Here is a 19987-nt window from a genome sequence, read left to right as displayed (position 1 = left end):
CAAAGAATATGAAAACACTAATTTGAAAAGTTATGTGCACCCTTATGTTCATTGCAGCATTATTCACAATAGCCAAGACTTGGAAGCAATCTAAGTGCCCATGAATAGATGAATGGATAAAGAAGATGTGGGGTGTATATATACAACGGAATACTATTCAGCCATAAAAAAGGTGAAATCTTGCTATATGCAACAGCATGGATGGACCTTGAGGATATTATGCAAAGTGAAATAAGTCAGACGGAGAAAGACAAATACCATATGATTTCACTCATATGTGGAAGATAAACAACAACAACAAACAAACACAGATACAGAGAACAGATTGGTGGTTACCAGAGGAGAAAGAGGTGGGGAGAGGGCGAAAGGGGCAAAGGGGCATACGTGTACAGTGACAGATGGAAACTAGACTGTTGGTGGTGAACATGATGTAGTCTATACAGAAGTCAAAATATGGTGATGTACACCTGAAACCTATATTTTATAAACCAATGTTACCTCAATAAAGGTAGATAGATAAATAATGAATAAAAAGAGGGGGAGGGGCCGGCCCCGTGGCCAAGTGGTTGAGTTCGTGCACTGCGCTTCGGCGGCCCAGGGTTTCGCCTGTTCAAATTCTGGGTGCGGACATGGCACTACTCATCGGGCCACGCTGGGGCAGCATCCCACATGCCACAACTAGAAGGACCCACAACTAAAAATACACAACTATGTACCGGGGGCCTTTGGGGAGAAAAAGGAAAAAATAAAATCTTAAAAATACGTGGGGGCAGGGGAATGAAGAAAAATTTCATGGGGAAGAACAGGCTTGCTCCAAAACAGACTTGAAAGTACAAGGACAGTGAAAACAAAAGACAAAATAATGACAACATTATCTGAAAATTTACTGTGTGCTAAGAACTGTTCTAAACTCTTTATGTGCATTAACACACTTAATCCTTACAGCAACCCTAAGAGGTAGTACTACTGCTATCCTCATTTTATGGATGAGGAAGCTGAGTATAGAGGCTTTAAATCACTTGCTCAAGGTCACATAGCTAGTATGTATACAAGCTGAGGTTCCTGGCAATATAGGTCCAGAGTCCAGGCTCTTCACGACTCCATTATACCACTGCTGTGGATTTAACAGCAACTGGAGACTGACATCCATGCAATGGGAGAAGGCGATCAACAGTTCTTTGCATAATTTGAATCACAGAAGCAAAACTTGATTTACACTAACTTGGAATAAAAACTAACACTATAGTCCCCCAGGTGCCAGACTAAGTAGCTGAGAACACCAACCCACTCCTCTAGGGCCAGCTTTAGGGGGTATGCCACCTGTGCAGAGCTCTGCTCCCAGAAGGGGCTGCAGGCTTGGTTTAATGCTCTGCTGTTGCTGTCTTGAAATTCTTATAATTTTATCTTTGTACCTGTGTCTTGTAAATGTAGTCCAGTGTGACAATGGAGCACACACATGAGCAGAAGAGATGCACTGGGTGGCAGTGCACACAGCCTGTGGGCACGGCAGGTGGTGTGCATGCTGAGCAGTTGGTCAGGCCGCCTGGCATGCACAAGTACATCTTGGGCAGTCCAGGCCACCATGGGGCCCAGGGGGGGACGTTGGGCCACTGACAACAGTGGTAAGGAGCAGTGGTAGTGTCGGTGGCGATAGCCCTGAAAGAAAGGATGGCCTCTGCATGGGGACAGTGATGGGACCCGTGGTGACAGGCAATCTTGCCCTTGTGTCACCAGAGCCTGTCCCTGCAGCATCTGCACAAATAGTAACTCTGGCCTGAGCACTGAGACAGGAACTGCTGGTGCTCAGGCAGTAAACTTTGCCAGTAAATTATTACAAAATAAAAGTGTACCCATGGATATTGCAGTAAAACACATCAGAGGGTTATTAGAATTCTTTGAAGAGTTTAGAATCTCTAGTTTTGAAAACTGGTGCAACATTGCAAAGCGTATATCCACAGGCTTAGAAATGGAAATTAAATTTAAAGACCATCACATTAGACACATTAGACAAAAAGCTTTGGGTGAACCAATTATTAATGAGGAAAACAATTTAAAAGTGTTTTCCTTGTACTTGAATATACAGTGGTAGAATGCATAAAACAGACATTTTGAATTATAAATAAATCATGAAGGCATTTTCCATTTCTTTTATGACCTTGTCTTAGTCTGTTCAGGCTTCTATAAGAAAAATGCCATAGACTGGGTGGCTAATAAAAATTTATTTCTCCCAGTTCTGGAGGCTAAAAGTCCAAGATCAAGGCGCTGGCAGACTCAGTGTCTGGTGAGAGCCTGCTTTATGGTTCATAGATGGCCATCTTCTTGCAGTGTTGTGAACGCGGTGAAGGAGCTCTTCAGGGGTCTCTTTTTTTTTTTTTTAAGATTTTATTTTTTCCTTTTTCTTCCCAAAGCTCCCTGGTACATAGTTGTATATTCTTCATTGTGGGTCCTTCTAGTTGTGGCATGTGGGACGCTGCCTCAGCGTGGTTTGATGAGTGGTGCCATGTCCGCGCCCAGGATTCGAACCAACGAAACACTGGGCCACCTGCAGCGGAGCGCGCGAACTTAACCACTCGGCCATGGGGCCAGCCCCTTCAGGGGTCTCTTTTATAAGGACACTAATCTCATTCATTAGGGCTCTTCTCTCAAACCTAATCACCTACCGAAGATCACACCAGGGGCTAGGATTTCAACATATGGATTTTGGGGGGAAACATTCATTCAGTCTCTAGCAGACCTCCACAGTTACAGGAAACGTCAGAGGAAACATTAAATGCCATTGTATAAATTTATATTTAAAATTAGATTCAGACTTACACAAAACTGATTTGTATAAAGAGTTAAATCTTTTTAGAAAAATTATTCCACAAGAATCATTAGCTCTAGAGCCAGCCCTAATGGCCTAGTGGTTAAAGTTTGGTGCTCTCACCGCTTCCTGGTCACGGAACCACACCACTCATCTGTCAGTTGCCATGCTGTAGTGGTGGCTCACATAGAAGAACTAGAAGGAATTATGACAAGGATATAAGGATATACAACCATGCACTGGGGCTTTGGGGAGGAAAAAAAAAGAGTAAGATGGGCAAGAGATGTTAGCTCAGGGCGAATCCTTCTCTGCAAAAAAAAAAAAAAAAAAAAAAAAAAAAAGAACCATGAGCTCTAGACACATCAAAATTTGTATTTTGAAATAATTCATCAGAAATCTATCACAATGTTGTCACAGCCTACAAGAAACAGCACTAGTAACAGTTGGATCAGCAGAAAGCTCCTTCTCAAAATGAAAAGTTATCAAGTATTATTTGCCACCTTGTGACTGAGTTTGCTTTCAATTATATTGGTTGAAAACAGAGTTGCTAAAAACTAAATTTGGATGACTAAATAATTGAATTTGCAGAAAAGTAAGCCATAAAAATCTTATGATCAATCAAGATATCACATTTGTAACATGTTATTTATTATATAAATTATGATAAAAATGCTACTCTGCAATTTGTAAGTTTATGCTGTTATTCATGTATCATTATTATGTTTTATAAGTAATAAAATAGTTTTAAATGGAAAAACTTTATATTTTAGTACTGTTAACTGTGCTTCTTGCTTCTCCCCTGATTTTTGAACAAGGAGCCCTCCATTTTCATTTTGCACTGGGCCCCAGAAATTATGTAGCAGCCTCCCACTCCTGGCTGGATGGTAATTGTGAGGTGATTTGAGGGAATTGTAGCCACTTAGTCTCACTGCTCTAACCAAACTCCTCTCCACTGGGAGTGAGGGGAGAGGGAGGAGTGGCTAGATACAGGATGACAACATAGAAATATGGAGATTAGTGTAGATGTTTATCATTTTCACGTGAACAGGATCATACGGTCCATATTATTTGACCAATTGCTTTCTTCACTTGGCAATATGTCTTGGAGATCTTTGTACCAAAAAAAGAAAAATCACCCTTGTTCTCTTTTTGAATTCTTATTCAGGGAATTCCATAATTTGGATGGATCTTGATTTATTTCTACACTACCCTGATGGATATTTAAAGTGATTTTATTTTTCACTAATACAGAGCTTCAGTGAACATAGTGGTAGGGGCCTCCTTGTGCACAGGCGTGTTTCTCCAGGTGGACACTCGGAAGTGGTTTGCTGGGCCATGGGGTATGGACATTTTCAAATTTAATACATACTGCCATGACCTTTCAAAAGCACTATGCCAATTTTCACTCCCATCAGCAATGTATCTTCATATTTCCGAAGACTCTGAGCTTTAAATTGTTTGCCAATCTGATAGATGAAAAAAATGGTAACTCGTATTTGTTTATTTTTTAATTTGCGTTCTCCCTTCACTAGTGAAGTTGAGCGTCTTTTCCTATGATGTTCATTGGCCCATCCTCTGTGAACTGTTCGTTTGTAACCTTTGCCTAATTTTTCTTACAGGGTTGTTTTGTCTTTTCCTTATTGAGTTGTGTCATTTATATTTCTGGATATTAACTCTTTGTTCTGTATGTTGCTGATATTTTCCCATAGTTTGTAACGTGTGTATGGTTTGTGTTATAGAGAAGTTTTAAATGTTTGTATAGTCATTTGATATATTTATATAAATCTTTTCCTCTGTGGCTTTTCCATCTTGTTTATTGTTTGAGACCTTCCTTATCCAAGGCAACAACCATGTTATCTTTTTTCTTCTTCTGTTATAATGCTGTCCATTCATGTCTTTCATTACCTTAGACTTATTTCCTTCTCAAAACCTTTGCATGTCTCCTATCTGGAACTCTCTTCCCCCAGATCTTCCTAAGGCTGGCACTTTCAGGACTCAGCTCAAATATTACTTCTTCCAAAAGGCCTTCCCTGACCACCCTAACTAAATTAACCACCCACTCTCCAGTAAGGTGAGCCCTATTTCATTACCTTGATTTATTTTCTTCATAGGTCATCTCTCTGTGAAGTCATCTAATTTATTTGTTCGTTCATGGTCTGTCTCTTCTTAGATTGTAAACTCCATGAGAGTAAGGACTTTGTCTTGTTCCCAGCTTCTAGAATACTTTTACAGTTTTTTCTAGTGAATTTGATGTGATGTAGGGATGCGTTTATTTTTTTCCAAAAGGATAGCTATTGTCTCAACACCAGGACTCCCTTTTCTAAATGAGAATTATTTCAGTCTTCCTGTTTTTCTACTCCTAGTAAATATTGAATGGGTCGAGGATAGTTATGATTATTATTCAGTCCAGCGGTTCTCAACCCTGGTGGTGTATCAGAATCACACTTGTAGATTTTTTTTAATTTTTTTATTTTTTGAGGAAGATTAGCCCTGAGCTAACTACTGCCAATCCTCCTCTTTTTGCTGAGGAAGACTGGCCCTGAGCTAACATCCATGCCCATCTTCCTCTACTTTTATACGTGGGATGCCTACCACAGCACGGCTTTTGCCAAGCGGTGCCATGTCCGCACCAGGGATCCAAACTGGTGAACCCCGGGCCTCTGAGAAGTGGAACATGCGAACCTAACCGCTGCGCCACCGGGCCGGCCCCTAGATTTTTTTTTTAATTTAGATATAGAATGTGATTCCTTTTCTAGGGCTGCTTTAACAAAGTACCACAAACTGGATGGCTTAAAACAACAGAGATTTATTGTTTCACAGTTTTGGCGGCTAAAAGTCCAGAATCAAAGTGTTGGCAGGGTTATGATCTCTCTGGAAAGTGTAGTAGAGCATCCTTCCTTGCCTCTTTCTAGCTACTGGTGGTTGCAATCCTTGACATTCCTTCACTTGTAGATACATTGCTCTGCCTTCATTGTCACATGGGGTTCTCCTTCTGTCTGAATTTTCCTCTTCTTATAAGGATCCCAGTCATTGGATTAATGTAGTATGACCCCATTTTAACATGATTTCCAAATAAGGTCACAATCACAGATTCTGGATGGACGTGAATTTTGGGGGGACACTATTCTGCTTCACTAGGTCTGTAGTGGAGGCCTAGCATCCTTAATTTTTAAAAGCTTCACAGATTTGACAAATATCGATGTTCACCTGGAAAGGTAAACATGGGAGAATAACTAGAACATTTCTGACAAAAAGAAAATGATAGAGAACTAGTTCTGTCAGGTATTAAAAATACTACAAAAATAAAATGATTAAAACAGTTTGGTACAAGGAAAGAATTAGATCAATGAAAAACCTAGACCCCGTAAGTAGATCCAAATACATAAAGGAATTTAGTTTATGATAAAGGTGGCAATTGGAATCAGTGGAAAAGAGGGGGGAAAGAGGGCTTATTCTATAAATGGCGCTCAGATAATTGGTTATTTAGTAGTGAGTTGGGGAGTGGGGTATCTTTATGTCACTCCTTATACCAAAATATAATTCTAGTAGGATCAGAAGTAGAAATGGAAAAAAGTGAAAACATAATTCTAGAAGAAAATATGAATGTACTTATTTGTACTCTAGCAATGGGGATGGCCCTTTTAAAGCAAAATCCTAAACTCAGATGCCAATAAAAAAATTATTGATGAATTTGACTACATAAAAGTTAAAAGCTTCATGAGGAAAAAAATACCATAAACAAATTCAAGAGATCAACAAAACTAGAAAAATATATTTGCAACACACATGACAAAGGGCTAGTTTCTTTAATTTACAATGAGTTCAGAAGAATCAATATGAAGAAGGAAAAACCCAACAGTAAAATGAGCTAAAGAATAAGCAAGTAATTTACAGAGAAAGACATACACACATCAATAGAGATTTGAAAAGATGTTCAATCTTATCCATGATTAAAGAAATATAGATCAAACCAATAAAATAACATCTTCACCTATCATATTGGGAAATGTTTGAAGTTTGATTATATGCAGAGCAAGTGAGGATATGAGGTAATAGATACTTTTGAACACTGCCGGTGAGACTGTAAGTTGGTGCAACTTTTTGCAAGTACAACTTGGCAATATATATCAAAAGAGAACATACACATATTCTTTGACTGAATATTGTGGGCCTTGATAGAGCCTTCTCAGCAATCATTCCCCACTTTTTCCTTTCTAACAATTTGTAGGTTTTTGTGTGTCTATTCTTCCCACTCATAGCCCATGTATTTGGGGGTAAATTGATCCTACTCCCAGTTCTTCTGGCTACAGGCATTATTAGTGTGGGGGAGGACTCGTGACCTAAGCAAGCCAATTAGAGTGCAACTTGGTGTCCTGCTCACTTGAAATGCTGGGTCAGAAGTTTTTTCTTCTCTGGTGGACTTAAAGGAAGAGACTCAGCCTCCATTGCTACTGGCAGCCGTCTCCTGGGCCCCTTGGCTAAAGCAATGGTTCTCAGCCTTTAGTGTGCATCGGAGTCACTTAGTTTGTTAAAATACAGATTGCTGATCTCCACCCACAGAGTTTCCGATTCTGTAGGCCTGAGGTAGAGACCAAGAATTTCCTTTTCTAAGAAGTTCGTAGGCGATGCTGATGCTGTTGGTCCAGGGACCACACTTGGAAAAACACTTGGATAAAGTAGGGGCTGCAGAGCAGAGGGACTGAAAGAAACTGGGTAGCTCTAGCTTACTCTACCACTGGAGTTGTTTTTTGTTATTTGCAACCAAAAGCATCCTAACCAATTACTCAGCAATCTTGCCACTAAAAGTTTACCCTATGTATATCCTTGCAGAAGTTCACCAAAATACATGTCCATGGATGATCACTGCAGCATTGTTTGTAATAGCTAAAACTGGAAGCAATCAAAGCACTTATCAATAGGGAATGAATCCATCTGATGGAATAATCCACCTAATGGAATACTGTGTAGTGCTAAAAATTATGAAATAGTCTGTGTATGCTCATAGAGAAATATCTCTAAGATATATTAAGTATAAAAAAATCATGATGAATAGAAGGGAATAATTTATACTTTTTAAACAAAAGAATAGACAGATAAATATATGCAGGTATATGCTTATTTATTTCCTGGAAGGTTAATTCTGATTAAGAATGTGTATATTTGAGGAGAGGGGTTGGGATTGAGGTGGTGCAAGAGGCTTTTCAGTCTTCATTTTATACATTTTTATTCTGTTTGAATTGTCCTACTTTAGGTAAATTTTCCCTTTTTTAAAAAATAAAATGTTGGGGCTGGCCCAGTGGCATAGCGGTTAAGTGCACACGTTCTGCGTCGGTGGCCTGGGGTTCGCTGGTTCAGGATCCTGGGTGCGGACATGGCACCGCTCCGCAAGCCATGCTGTGGCAGGTGTCCCACATATAAAGTGGAGGAAGATGGGCATGGATGTTAGCCCAGGGCCAGTCTTCCTCAGCAAAAAGAGGAGGATTGGCAGCAGATGTTAGCTCAGGGCTAATCTTCCTCAAAAAAAAAAATGTCATTTGGAGTTATCTGGGCAAGGCATAGGGCAATTTTAACTTCCTTATTTTTATTTCTATATTGAAAAAACAACTAAAAATGTTATATTATTTTTAAAAGATTAAATCATGAAAAGATGAATGGAAAACTAAAAACTTCTCAGGCACTCTGATGTGCAGCCAGGCTTGAGTGCCACTGACATGGTACATAGGTTATAAACCGGTAAAGATTTATCCCTATCCAGATTGAGACTCAACTAGGGAGCTGCTTATTATACTTTAATGTGCACATGAATTACCTAGGGATCTTGTTAAAATACAGATTCTGATTGAGTAGATCTGAGGTGGGGCCCAATATTCTGCATTTCTAATAGGCTCTCAAATGATGCTAATGTTGCTGGACCACTGATCACACTTTGATAGCAAGAAAAATGAAGGAGGAGAAGAGGAAGAAGAAGAAAGTTGGGAGGGGGCCATGAAGATAGAGAGGGAGGGACAGATATGAGACTACAGAAGTAGAATAATTGGGCATGTGAGATGAGGAAAGAGTCTGGGACGACGAGGTTTCTGGCCTGGGTGATGTGAGAATGGTGGTAACATTAACCACAGATAGAGGTATCAAGCTGGAGGAGGAGGAGGTATAGGAAACATTCCAGGAGTGGGAGCAAGGCTTCACATTTAAACATATTGAGTTGTGATTTTTCTGGAAGAGTATTATGTGGACTTGTCCAGCAGACCATTTGAACTCTGCTTCTGGTCAGTAGAGTTCAGTTAGAGGTATATTGGGGAGTTATCTGTATAAAGTTGAGGCCATAGGGTAGGATCAAACTGACCAGGGAGAAAGAATAGTGAGAAGATAGCTGAGAACAGAAACTCTGAGCAATGCTAATCTTAAGAGACATTATATGTAAGGAAACGAAGCAGTCAGAGAGGCAGTAGATACTCTACTTAGAAGACTAGACATTCTGAAGGGCCCTCCTACTACAGCACAACTAGATCCTGCATAAAGCATAATTTTTATCATGTTTTGTACTTGTGAGTTAGCAACTGCTGCATAATAAACTATCCCAAAACTCAGTGGCTTGAAACCAAATCATTTATTATTGCTCATGAGTCTATGGGTTGCCTACTTAGCTCTGCTGATCTGGACTAGGATTGGCTGATCTTGGCTGGGCTCACTCATGTATCTGTGGTCCACTGCTGGGTTATCTGGGGGCTGCTAGGTCTAGGGTAGTCTTGGCTGGTATGGATGGACAACTGGGTCTCTCATCTTCCAGAAAGGTAACCCAGGCTCATTTGCATGGTAGTTCCAGGAGTCAAAGAGAGTGAGCAGAAGCATGCAAGATTTCTTGAGGCCTAGGCTTGGAACTGACATAATAGCACTTCTGCAACAGTCTATTGACCAAAGCAAAACACAAGACTAGTCCAGATTTGAAGAGTGGAGAAATAGATGCCATTTCTTTATGGGAGGAATTGCAAAAGGTGTAAATACAGGGAGATGTGGACAACTGTGGCCATTTTTGTAATCAATTTATCATGCTGGATTTACCAGAAGTAAAAGGAATCTTTAAAGAGCAAGCAAAACAAATCAAGCAAGCAAACAAAATCATGAAAACAACAGTAACAAACTCCGGTGAGCCAGCTCAGGAGAGCAAGGCACTTGAGGACACTTCCGAAAATGGAATAGAGGTATTTCCTTGGAAAACCGAGGTGCTATTACTGGAAGAAATGAGGAACGGCTGCTGCTCAGGTAGGAAAACAAGCAAACAGATAGACTTCTGCCTCAGAATCCAAGAGTCTAGACTTTGTCATCAGAAAATTCTAGAAATATTTTAAAGTGACATGGAACAGTCTTGGTCTTTCTGGTCCTTGAATCCAGTGCACATGGGGCAACTTTCAGGAGTGTGACCTTAGACTCAAGACCAGTTTGTCAACCATGTCTTCTTAATGTATTGAGTGTTTTCATATCCACTAGCTTGTGTTATTCTCAGAACTACCTATGAGGGAGGTAAGGCAGGCATTATTATTCACATTTAATACCTTTTTTGTTTTTGGTGAAGAAGATTGGCCCTGAGCTAACATCTGTGCCAATCTTCCTCTATGTTGTATGTGGGATGCTGCCACAGCATGGCTTGATGAGCAGTGTGTAGGTCCGAGCCCAGGATCTGAACCTGCAAACCCTGGGTGCATGAACTTAACCACTATCCCACTGGGCCAGCCCTAATACTACTTTTTAAAACAATTTTTTCACCATCTGTAAGATAGGCGAACAAAGTTTCATGCCTTAGGTCCCAGCAGGAGACATGTGCAAAAGTACTCATGGCAACATTAATGGAAAAAAGCCATATTTCCATTGGATAGAGAATGGGTAGATAAATTGTGGTGTATTTACACAATGGAATACTATATAGAAATGACAACAAATTAACTATAGCTACAGTAACAACATGTTTGAGTCTTAGAGAAATCAAATTGAGTGAGAATAGGAAGTTGCAGAAGACTACATTAACATTTTTTCACAAAATTAAAAGGCAAGTAAAACCTAACAATATATTGTTCAGGGATAATTACACATGTGATAAAACTATTTAGAAAGAAAACAAGGGAATGGAAAAACTCAAGATACCGGTTGCCTCTGGGGAAGGCAGGGAGATGGGATAGTTCTCAGGTTGGGCAGTGGGCTCATGAGTATTCATTTTATTATTGGATTTCATAATATATGTTACATACATCCTTTTGTGGTTGTCAAATATTACATAATAATTTTTTAAAACCATCAAAAAAGGAAAGAGAAACAGGAGAGAAGTGTTAGGGAAGCCAGAGAGTTTCAGGAAACGGGTTGTTTTCAGTGTCAATTACTATGGAAGTCCTCAGCAAGATGAGGCCTGTATGAAAACGCTGGACTTGGTGACTGGGAGCACACTGGTCACCTTTGGAAGCAGCCATATTCAAATGGGAAGGGCTGATGTCAGATTACAGATAGGAAGGAATATATTATGAGGAAGTTAGGGCTGGGAGCATAGACAAGTCTTTCATCTACTACCTTCTCCCCTCGAATCCATAGCAACAGCTAACACTTATCGAGGCTGCATTATATGCCAGGCACTTTATATACATTATGCCATTTAATCCTCACAACTACCCCCACAGGGTGGTTTAGGGGAGCTAAACTCAATGCTTGTGTTACCACCAGATTATATGCACTTCAGCCCACATGCGGAGAATCCCTGATACTGGAATGGGAATGAATGCTTCACTATTCCATTCCAAATTTTAGGTACAATGACTCAAGTGGTTAGGTTATGGCAACAAGCTAAAAGGTGGTGAATCAAGTCTACCCAGAAATGGGTCATTTCTCCCTGTGATGCTATTATTGTGACTCACCAAACTTACCTCTCTCTCGTTCTAGGTACACAGTAGAATTGGACTTTTCCATCTCTACAAAATTAGGTGCTTTCATGTGATTTGCCTTGGGCAATGAAAAAAGTGATATTTGACATTTTAAGCTTTAAGAGTCAGTGTGCATTTTGCTTACATGTCTTCCCGTAACTCAGTGATGGGGCTTCTGTTAGTCTGAGTGCTCAAGTGACAATATATGAACAGAGCTCCTCTGCCGATCCATGTTGGACATATAATATGAGCAAGAAGTATACCTTTGTTACGTTATTAAGATTTTGGGGCTATTACTGCAGCAAAACCTAACCTATCCTGACTGATACACTCCCCTTTTCTAGAGTTAGAGATCATGGATGTATAAGGACTGAATAATGAAATGAAAATGTATACAAATGTGTAAAATAAAGTACCTAGACCTCTCTCTGGCACATAGTAAGACCTTGATACATCATTTTCTGTAACTATTCCTAATAAATGACCACAAAATTTTCATGTTTCTCACATACAAATAAAGACTAGTTGTAAAAGACATAAATAGGTGATGTTCTAAGCTGACATTATTCCTAATGCTTGTGATTGTAGAAGAGATGTTCTCATTCTGTGTCACTTTGTCCCTCAAATCCGTGAAAAAGCACCACAATTGGCCTTGTTTGGGTCATATACCCCTCCTACTGGGGAAGGGGAAGCCTTGTGACTGATGGTCAACCCATCTCTACCCTAAGATAGGGAGGAGCAGTTTCCCAGAGGAAAAAACTGGGTTTAACTGCCAGAAAGAGGAAGGAATGCTGGGAAGGCAGAAACAAAAGTTATCTACTTAGTGAAAACAAACTTAGATTTAGAATCCTGATTTTATCACTTATTAGCTGTGTGTGAACCTGGACACCACTTAATCAGTTTGCTCATATGTAAAGTGGGGGTAGTACTTTGCAGCGTTGTTTCAAGATTAGGAATAACGTATAAGAGCTTGGTACAACATCTGGTACCTAATGGGTCCTCAATAAATGGTAACTTTTAAAAGCCAAATGCTAAAGATTTCCTACTATTAAATTCTGAGTCCCGACACTCAAAGATCAAAGGCTAGGACAAGACATCTATAGTAATAATGAACCGAATATAAAACAAAGTATATTATAAATAATAGAGTTTTCATTTAAGGGTAAAGTGTTTACAAGCTTCAGTAAGCCTCTTACACTCACCTTAGGCTCAGCTGTTTCCTTTTGTAATCTGTACACACAAGGCACAGAGCAGTTAGGGAAGCCACGCCCAGCTAGCATCACTCAGCAGACGGTAAGAAGAATGCCCCAGAGTCCTAGCTTCAGACTCTGCTCCAAGCATCCCTCTGTTGTTCAAAAGTGACTCAGAGCTCATTGTTTTTCAGAGCCCCATTTTAAAACACAGTTAAATGAATACCATTCAGCACTGAACCTTCATACCCAATCTTCTTGTGTTTTTGCCATCAACATATCATCTGCCTTGGAAGTCTACAATCTGCTTTGCACTAGGGAACATTTTCAAAGGTGTTTTAGCTGTCCTTTAGTTATCAAACATTTACTAACTGCATCCTGGGTGGTAGGTGCCAAGAAGACAGAGATGGTCAAGTTTATTCGAGGGGCAGAGATGTAGCCTGCCCCTCGAATAAAGGAATGGCTGTGTTGAGTCTCTACAGGGATCCCTAGTCAGGGATCAGGAAAAGAATCACAAAGATATGAGCTGAATCTTGGGTGAAAAAGTCAAGAATGCACCAGAGACAAAAGGAGAGAGGCATTCTAGGCAATGACACAAGCAAACAAGAAGAAATGGATATTAATAGCTTAATGTTTATGGGAGGTACTTTAGTGTCACTAGAGTGGGTTAGGGGTAGTAGGAAACGAGGCTGGAGAAGCGGTCAGGGGCCAGATCATAAAGGGACCATGGAAGTGGAGGTAGAGCATATTAGAAGGACAGATCACTCTGGAAGCTGATAAGCATGGTGGATCAAAGCAGTGGTTCTTAACATCTCTTGGGTCATAGACTTCTTTGAGAACCTGAAGAAAGATACGGGCCATTTCACTGGGAAAAGGTACATACACTTAGATACAAAATGTTGCTTACAATTGCCTGGTTTGGAGTAAGACAGGGGAGCAACTGCAACAACTCAGGTGAGACATGAGGAGGACTGCACTAAGCCACAGCAGCTGGGACAGAAAAGAGACAGATGTGAGAAACAGAAAGATGGTTGAGTGTTATTAATAGATCCTGTCGTGAATTAGATTTGAGAAATGAGGGAAAGGCACAAGTCTGGGAAAACCCCCAGGTTGGTTTGTGTTTTGGACAACTGAGTAAGAGGTAGTGTTGCTCATGGAGAGGAACAGGCTTCAGAAGTGAGGATGGGTTCAGCTTGAGAAATGTTGAGTCAAAGGTGCCTTTAGAACATCCAAATAAAGAAGTTCAGCAGGAAGCTAAATATGCCCTTTCTTTTGATGATTCTTGTACCGGCTCTCTTGCCCTGATATTAAACTACAAATAGGCTCCTACATCTCTGCGCAACACTTCTGAATGGAGACAAATATACCCCTCATTTACAGAAAGGGATCCAGAAATGGGAGAAGAAATTAAACTTCACACACCCAAAATTATTTCACAGTTATTTTTACTAAAAGAATAGACTTTTATTAAGCACTGTAAGTTTCTTTCCATCATCATTAACAGAACAACACACCAGTTTCCATCACAGAACAACTCCTGAGACATTTTCATTCCTTTCTGAAACACTTCCATTAACTCCTGCAGTTTCTCCTAAGAAGCATCCATTCAAACTTACATTAATAAACTATGGAGCTTTTGTGGTGAGGTGGGCCAAAAAGGCAGGGAATTTGGAATCTGGCAGTGGGAAAGAGAAATACATATTATCCATCCACTAAACACACTGTCAAGAGCACAGGAGAAGAGATATTAACACAGGAAAAAACAATGAAAGAATTTCTTACTTTCGTCAATAACATCATTTATCAGGGAGCACTAAAAATCATTGATTCCTTGCAGTTAAAGTTTCTTTACCTAGTATGTTATTCTAAAAATAGAATAGAGTAAAATAAAAGGTGGGAGGGGAAGTGTCTTCTAGGAAGTAACTAAAATGAAGTCATCAGATTTGGCAGGGTTATGAGAGAATAATAAAATCCGAAATATCAATTTGCTTCTTTTACATGAAAATTCACTGGTCATTAGTTACTACCAACACGGACAAAAAGAGCATTTATAAAAGTACAAGGGCAATGTCAAAAGCTGAAATGGGCACCCTAGCACAGGGGGTATTTTATTTTGCTTTTAACTTGGAAAAGATGATTTTGTAAAAAATGAAGTTATCTTAGAACATCAAAATAACTTCTGACAATATTGAAGATAATTAGCAGAAATAGGGGAATAGGTGCGCTGAACTCTGTCTGCACCAGTAGACTACTGCAATAAGCCATAGGATAAGAAGATGGAAAGTCAAATAAAAGAAGATGCCAAAGTGACAGAAGAGAGAAAAATATAGGATGACACACAGTGGAACAGTGAAGACTTACCCCCCCAACCCCAAGCATATTTAGGAAATATGCATCAGGAAGTGAACAAGTATAACGATTAAACCTTAGTAGAATTACACTAACTATGTACTTTAAACTGTGGTCTACTTGTATGGTCATTTCAAATCGGGAGGGTCTTAGAGGCTGAAAGGGTAGCACTGACATGCCCGCAGGAGCCTCCTAAGGTTCCAATGGACTGGATCACTATAACTAAACAGTTACTTCCACATTCTTTCTACCCTACATAAGCATTCCTCCCCCCACCCCCCACCTTAACCACCCTCCCTAATGCCTTGTCTGGTTGTTTTTCTCAGCGATCAAAAAAAGTTAATGTGACTTGGCCAGAAAAACAAGATGGAGAAAAAAAATCAAATATCACCAGTCAAAGCAAGTGCCATTTCTTGGGCTTTAAAGTTTACCCGAAGTCCTGTGGCTCAGAATGAAAATGATGCAAGTGAGCAGAAGTTTGTCAGGTCTGGTCCAGACCAGACTGGCCACTGAATAAGGATGGGAGTTAGAGGCTGACCCCAAGACATATCAGCAGAAATCAAGAACTGCAAGTCCGTGGGGATCCGTGGCTGTATACAAGCAGGGTGCTTTTGTTTGCAGCCCTACAGGGTAAAGGGATCATTTCTGGGGGTTCCTATATGACTTTGTTCAAGAGAAGTCACATCATGATCAGAAATGGAACCTCCAGTGAAGGATGACAGTCTCTTCAAGTGGTATTCACAGCAAAGATCAGACCCGCCTTCCCCCAATTTGTCCTCCAGTTAGAAAAAGTTCATCCTCCAGTAATGAACCTTAGTCTGTCTGGCTTCTAAATTGTATATTTTGGCAGATAAATTAAAATATAGGCATATGGCCCTTTATTGTTCTTTCTTGTAACCTTCTAAACCCAAAATGCTGACTCTAAATTAAAATTAAGTTTGGAAGTAAGCCACTTGTTTCACCCTGGGCCAGGCTAGGAGAGAGTAGAGGTGTGTGGAAGGGAGAAAAGCAAGGCTTTTGGCAAACTGGAATCATCCTTGTCAAAGCAGCATTTTTCCTTCTCACAGTGAATGTCTACATTAAGAAATCTTAATGCTGTGAGAGTTAACAATACTGTCATTTTGATTGTGTCACATAGATTGAAGATGCACAGAAACAGCAACTGAAGAAAATACCGTTCCATATAACTCCAAGTACTTCCTATTAGAAAATGGACATCTATACATATTTGATTTAATGCAGCTCAGTGATTCTGGTTACTTTCAGAGCTCCAAAGGATTCCTCCCTCTGTGGCTCCAGAAAGAAATTTCCAAGCTATCTAAGTTCACTACTAATCCCTCTCTAGCTAGATATAGAAGTCCTAACCTTCAAGATGACGTGAAAAGTTGGGCAGGTCAAAGAGAAGAAGGGGGACCAAATTAGGGGAGCTGGGTTCCAAAGAGGAGGTTTTTGTACACTTTGTTCCTGGTTATATCTGGCTAGGTGTGCCTTCTTGTCATTCTGCTTTGGTTTATCTAAGAAGTTTCTGGGCAGGGGGAGAGGCATTCTAGGGCTCTCTCCCCCTGCAAATTGTGTGTTCTCTTAAACTGGGCCAGACTAGGATTAAATAGTCTGAGACTGTTTTCAATCTCTCATGATACACTCATTGCAAGTGGGCAGTGAGCAAACAGCCTTCTGGCTGTCTGGAAAAAAATCACCAAGGACCTTCTGTGGGTTAAGGTACATGGGGTTTTTCAAAAAGAGAGAGAACCCTGCTAGTCAGTTGTATTCCTGTAGAAATGGTACTTCTTGGGCAAGAATATCACAAAGCCCAAAAGGAGGTGTGTGAGGCTGGAAGCCTCAATTCCTGAATGAAGACACAAAGCTAATCTGTTGTAAGCCATGTTCCCATCCCTCATACTTGGGCTGCTGAGGAGGGAAACTGGAAATGCAAGGTTATCTCGAGAGTATCTCCGGGAAGGAAGAATAGCCTCTTCATCCAGGGCAGATTCTGGCCTCGTGGGGGCTGGGGAACTTTTACAGAAGACCCCTCAAGGCCTGGGCCAGAGTCCTCTGAAGTCTTTCTTGCAAAGCAAATGAAAAGATCCAGTAGTCAAAATGTCAATGAACAGATGAAACAAGCTGATTTCCTCACACTTCCCTACCCCATCTTTCCAATGCTAGTCCTCTCTCCTTCAAGGATTCATGGCAATCAGCTCTAGCCTGAGGCCAGTTTGATCCTGGAGTTCCACATCAGATCTCCACTAATTTGGCTGTAAGTCCTGGTAACTGCCTCCTATCCCCTTTCTCTCTCCAAACCAGGCTGCTCCTTCATAAGGAAATGCCCGACTCTTCCCAATCCCATTCCAACCTCCTGTTTTCACCATATGGGATGTGAGGGCTCTGTTCAAGATTAAGCTTGTGACAACCCAACTGTTTGTTGTTCTGAACAGGCAATCTCTGGAAAGTACTTTTTGTCTGCTGTAGAGAAGCCCATTTTCTCATAATTGTGATGGGCTGTGACTTAGTAGGGATTTTAAAGTGTGGTCTTTTGAAATCCACCACTCCATAGCAGTGGAAGCATTTCTGGGAAATTCAGTAAATACTCTGGGACATCACCATGTATGTATATATGCATGCATGCATATATCTATAGATATATACACACACATACACATATATTTATATATATAAAATATGTATAGATAAATAGATCTGTCTCTTTATATAAAGGGTATGTGTATGCATATAGACACACACATTCATATATACGTCCACCCACGCACCCATACACAAACACACACATACACACACACAGTATTTTGAGTTCCCTTTCGTACTCAATTCCATTACATTGAGTCCCACCCTTTCAGGGTGTGGGCAGCAGGGAGTGGGTGAACTGCACCACATCTTCTATTTTATAAACACTGCATTAGTTCAGAGGCAGGAAAAATCTGCCCAGTACTTTTCTGACTCACTTGAATCCCCCAGTACAAAGGCCATTGGTAGTTTTTGTTTTTGTTTTTAAAGTGTATAAAATAAAATAAAAAATAAAATAAAATAACCACTATTACCTCGCTTCCCTGAAAACATCTACCTATCTGATTGTCAGGCCAGAGTTAGAGGCGGTAGTACAAAATTCTGCGGTAGGTGAGTGGGGAGAAAGAGTGAGAAGGAGGTGGACACTGATTATATACCAAGTTTCCACTACTTCAGAGAGAAAAAAGCAAGTTAGGAAGCCACAGACAGCTGTCCCCACTACCCCATGGGTTTTGTAAATGAGTATCATGATGAAGACTCAGAAAAACAAAGCTGGAACTTTTCTATAGGGCCTTATGTGATGACACCCGATTATTGACAGTCACTGCCTTACTAGGCTCCCAGGGGAGGTAAAGAGCATTTGGCGCTATCTATTCAATTTAAGAATAGGAGCTAGTCCTGCTGCCATTCGTCTTTTTGACCAGAGTTTCCCCAGAAGCAGACCACTAAGTCTGGAGGCCCAGAAAAAGACAGGGAAGGGGAAAAAGATGGATACAAAAGGACAAAATCCTGAATAAATCTAGGGTAAGCATTTATGTCCTCCTCTAACTTGGGCCTAAAATCAGAAAAGCATAGGTTTTCCCCTCTTCCTGATCTGGTGAAGCCATTTTTTACTCGTTACTCTTCTTTCTGTTGTGCCACAGTTCCCAGCTTTTGCTCTCGTAAGCGGCTCTTCTCCCCGTTCTTCATGGAGAAGTAGCGGTTACCATTATTACACACGCTGCTGTCTCTGGATAAGGCACACTGTGATGGAGCTGGAAGATGAGGATCACTCTTCTCTTCCTTGATCAATGTGCCATTGTTTCCATTTACGTGTGAGCGGGACCGACCTTGATGAGGCTCCAGGGATTTAGAAACTCCATCTGATGTGCTCTGTCAAAAACAGAGATACTCAATGGAGACGGCAATCCCAAACTGGCTGACCCATCCCAACCATGTTCAGAGGCCAGCCTGTGGAAACTGCTTCAGTTCTTCAAAAACACCAGAAAGGCCAAAGCCTGTTAATACTTAGTACACTCTCACACTGTCCTGAGAACTTAGGATGACAACAGATGGAACTGACCGAAATCCAATGGCAATGACAACAACACAATAGTGATATAGCTACCATTTACAAAGCTTTCCAATATATTTTTCTAATACTAATAGGGACCCTAAATGGTAGATGTTATGATGTTCCATTTACAGATGAGGAAGCTAAGGCTCAGAAAGATTACAGTGACTTGCTCAAGGACACCCAGATAGAAAGTGGAGGGGCCAGGATTCCACTCCAGGTTGGTCAGCCTCTAAAGTCTATTCTCTTAACTGCCATGCAATGCTGTCCAATGCTGACAACTGGACATGGAAAGCAAATGAAAGGAAAACAAACCATGAGATCTATGTGCAATACTCCACAGAATCTTTCATAACTAAAAGCAGTCGCCTGTTTTTCTTTTTAATTCCAGGAATGTGGTTGCTATCGAAATGCTAATAACATGAACTGCATTACCTTGCAGTGCAGTGCTGGCTCTCAATGAATGTTATTAGGAAAAATAACAGCTTCTGATTAGTAAGTGGTTGGGCATGCCGGGTACTCTGTTGTTCATTTTACAGATAAGACAAATGAGGCTCAAAAAAGTAAAAAGGCATGCCTAGACTTGCATCCAAGTCTTTTTGACTCCAAAGACTTTGTTCTTTTCACTAAGATATAATACATAATGGAAATCTAATACCTGTTGAATTTGTGC

The 19987-nt window shown here is 40.5% G+C and overlaps 1 protein-coding gene across 1 annotated transcript in view; it reads right to left on the bottom strand.

Moving 5' to 3' along the window:
- Window positions 1-14321: 14321 nt before the first annotated feature.
- Window positions 14322-19987, bottom strand: part of FAM120C (family with sequence similarity 120 member C) — a 99734-nt gene continuing 94068 nt past the window's right edge. The window contains exon 16 of the mRNA XM_070605484.1: window positions 14322-19133. Coding sequence (XP_070461585.1) covers window positions 18879-19133 — 255 coding nt within the window. The 3' untranslated portion in view covers window positions 14322-18878. The remainder of the gene's footprint in view (window positions 19134-19987) is intronic.

The sequence above is a fragment of the Equus przewalskii genome, chromosome X (assembly GCF_037783145.1).
Source record: "Equus przewalskii isolate Varuska chromosome X, EquPr2, whole genome shotgun sequence".
Classification (NCBI taxonomy): domain Eukaryota; kingdom Metazoa; phylum Chordata; class Mammalia; order Perissodactyla; family Equidae; genus Equus; species Equus przewalskii.
Note: the sequence above shows the minus strand (reverse complement) of the source record. Positions and strands in the feature narration are given on the sequence as shown.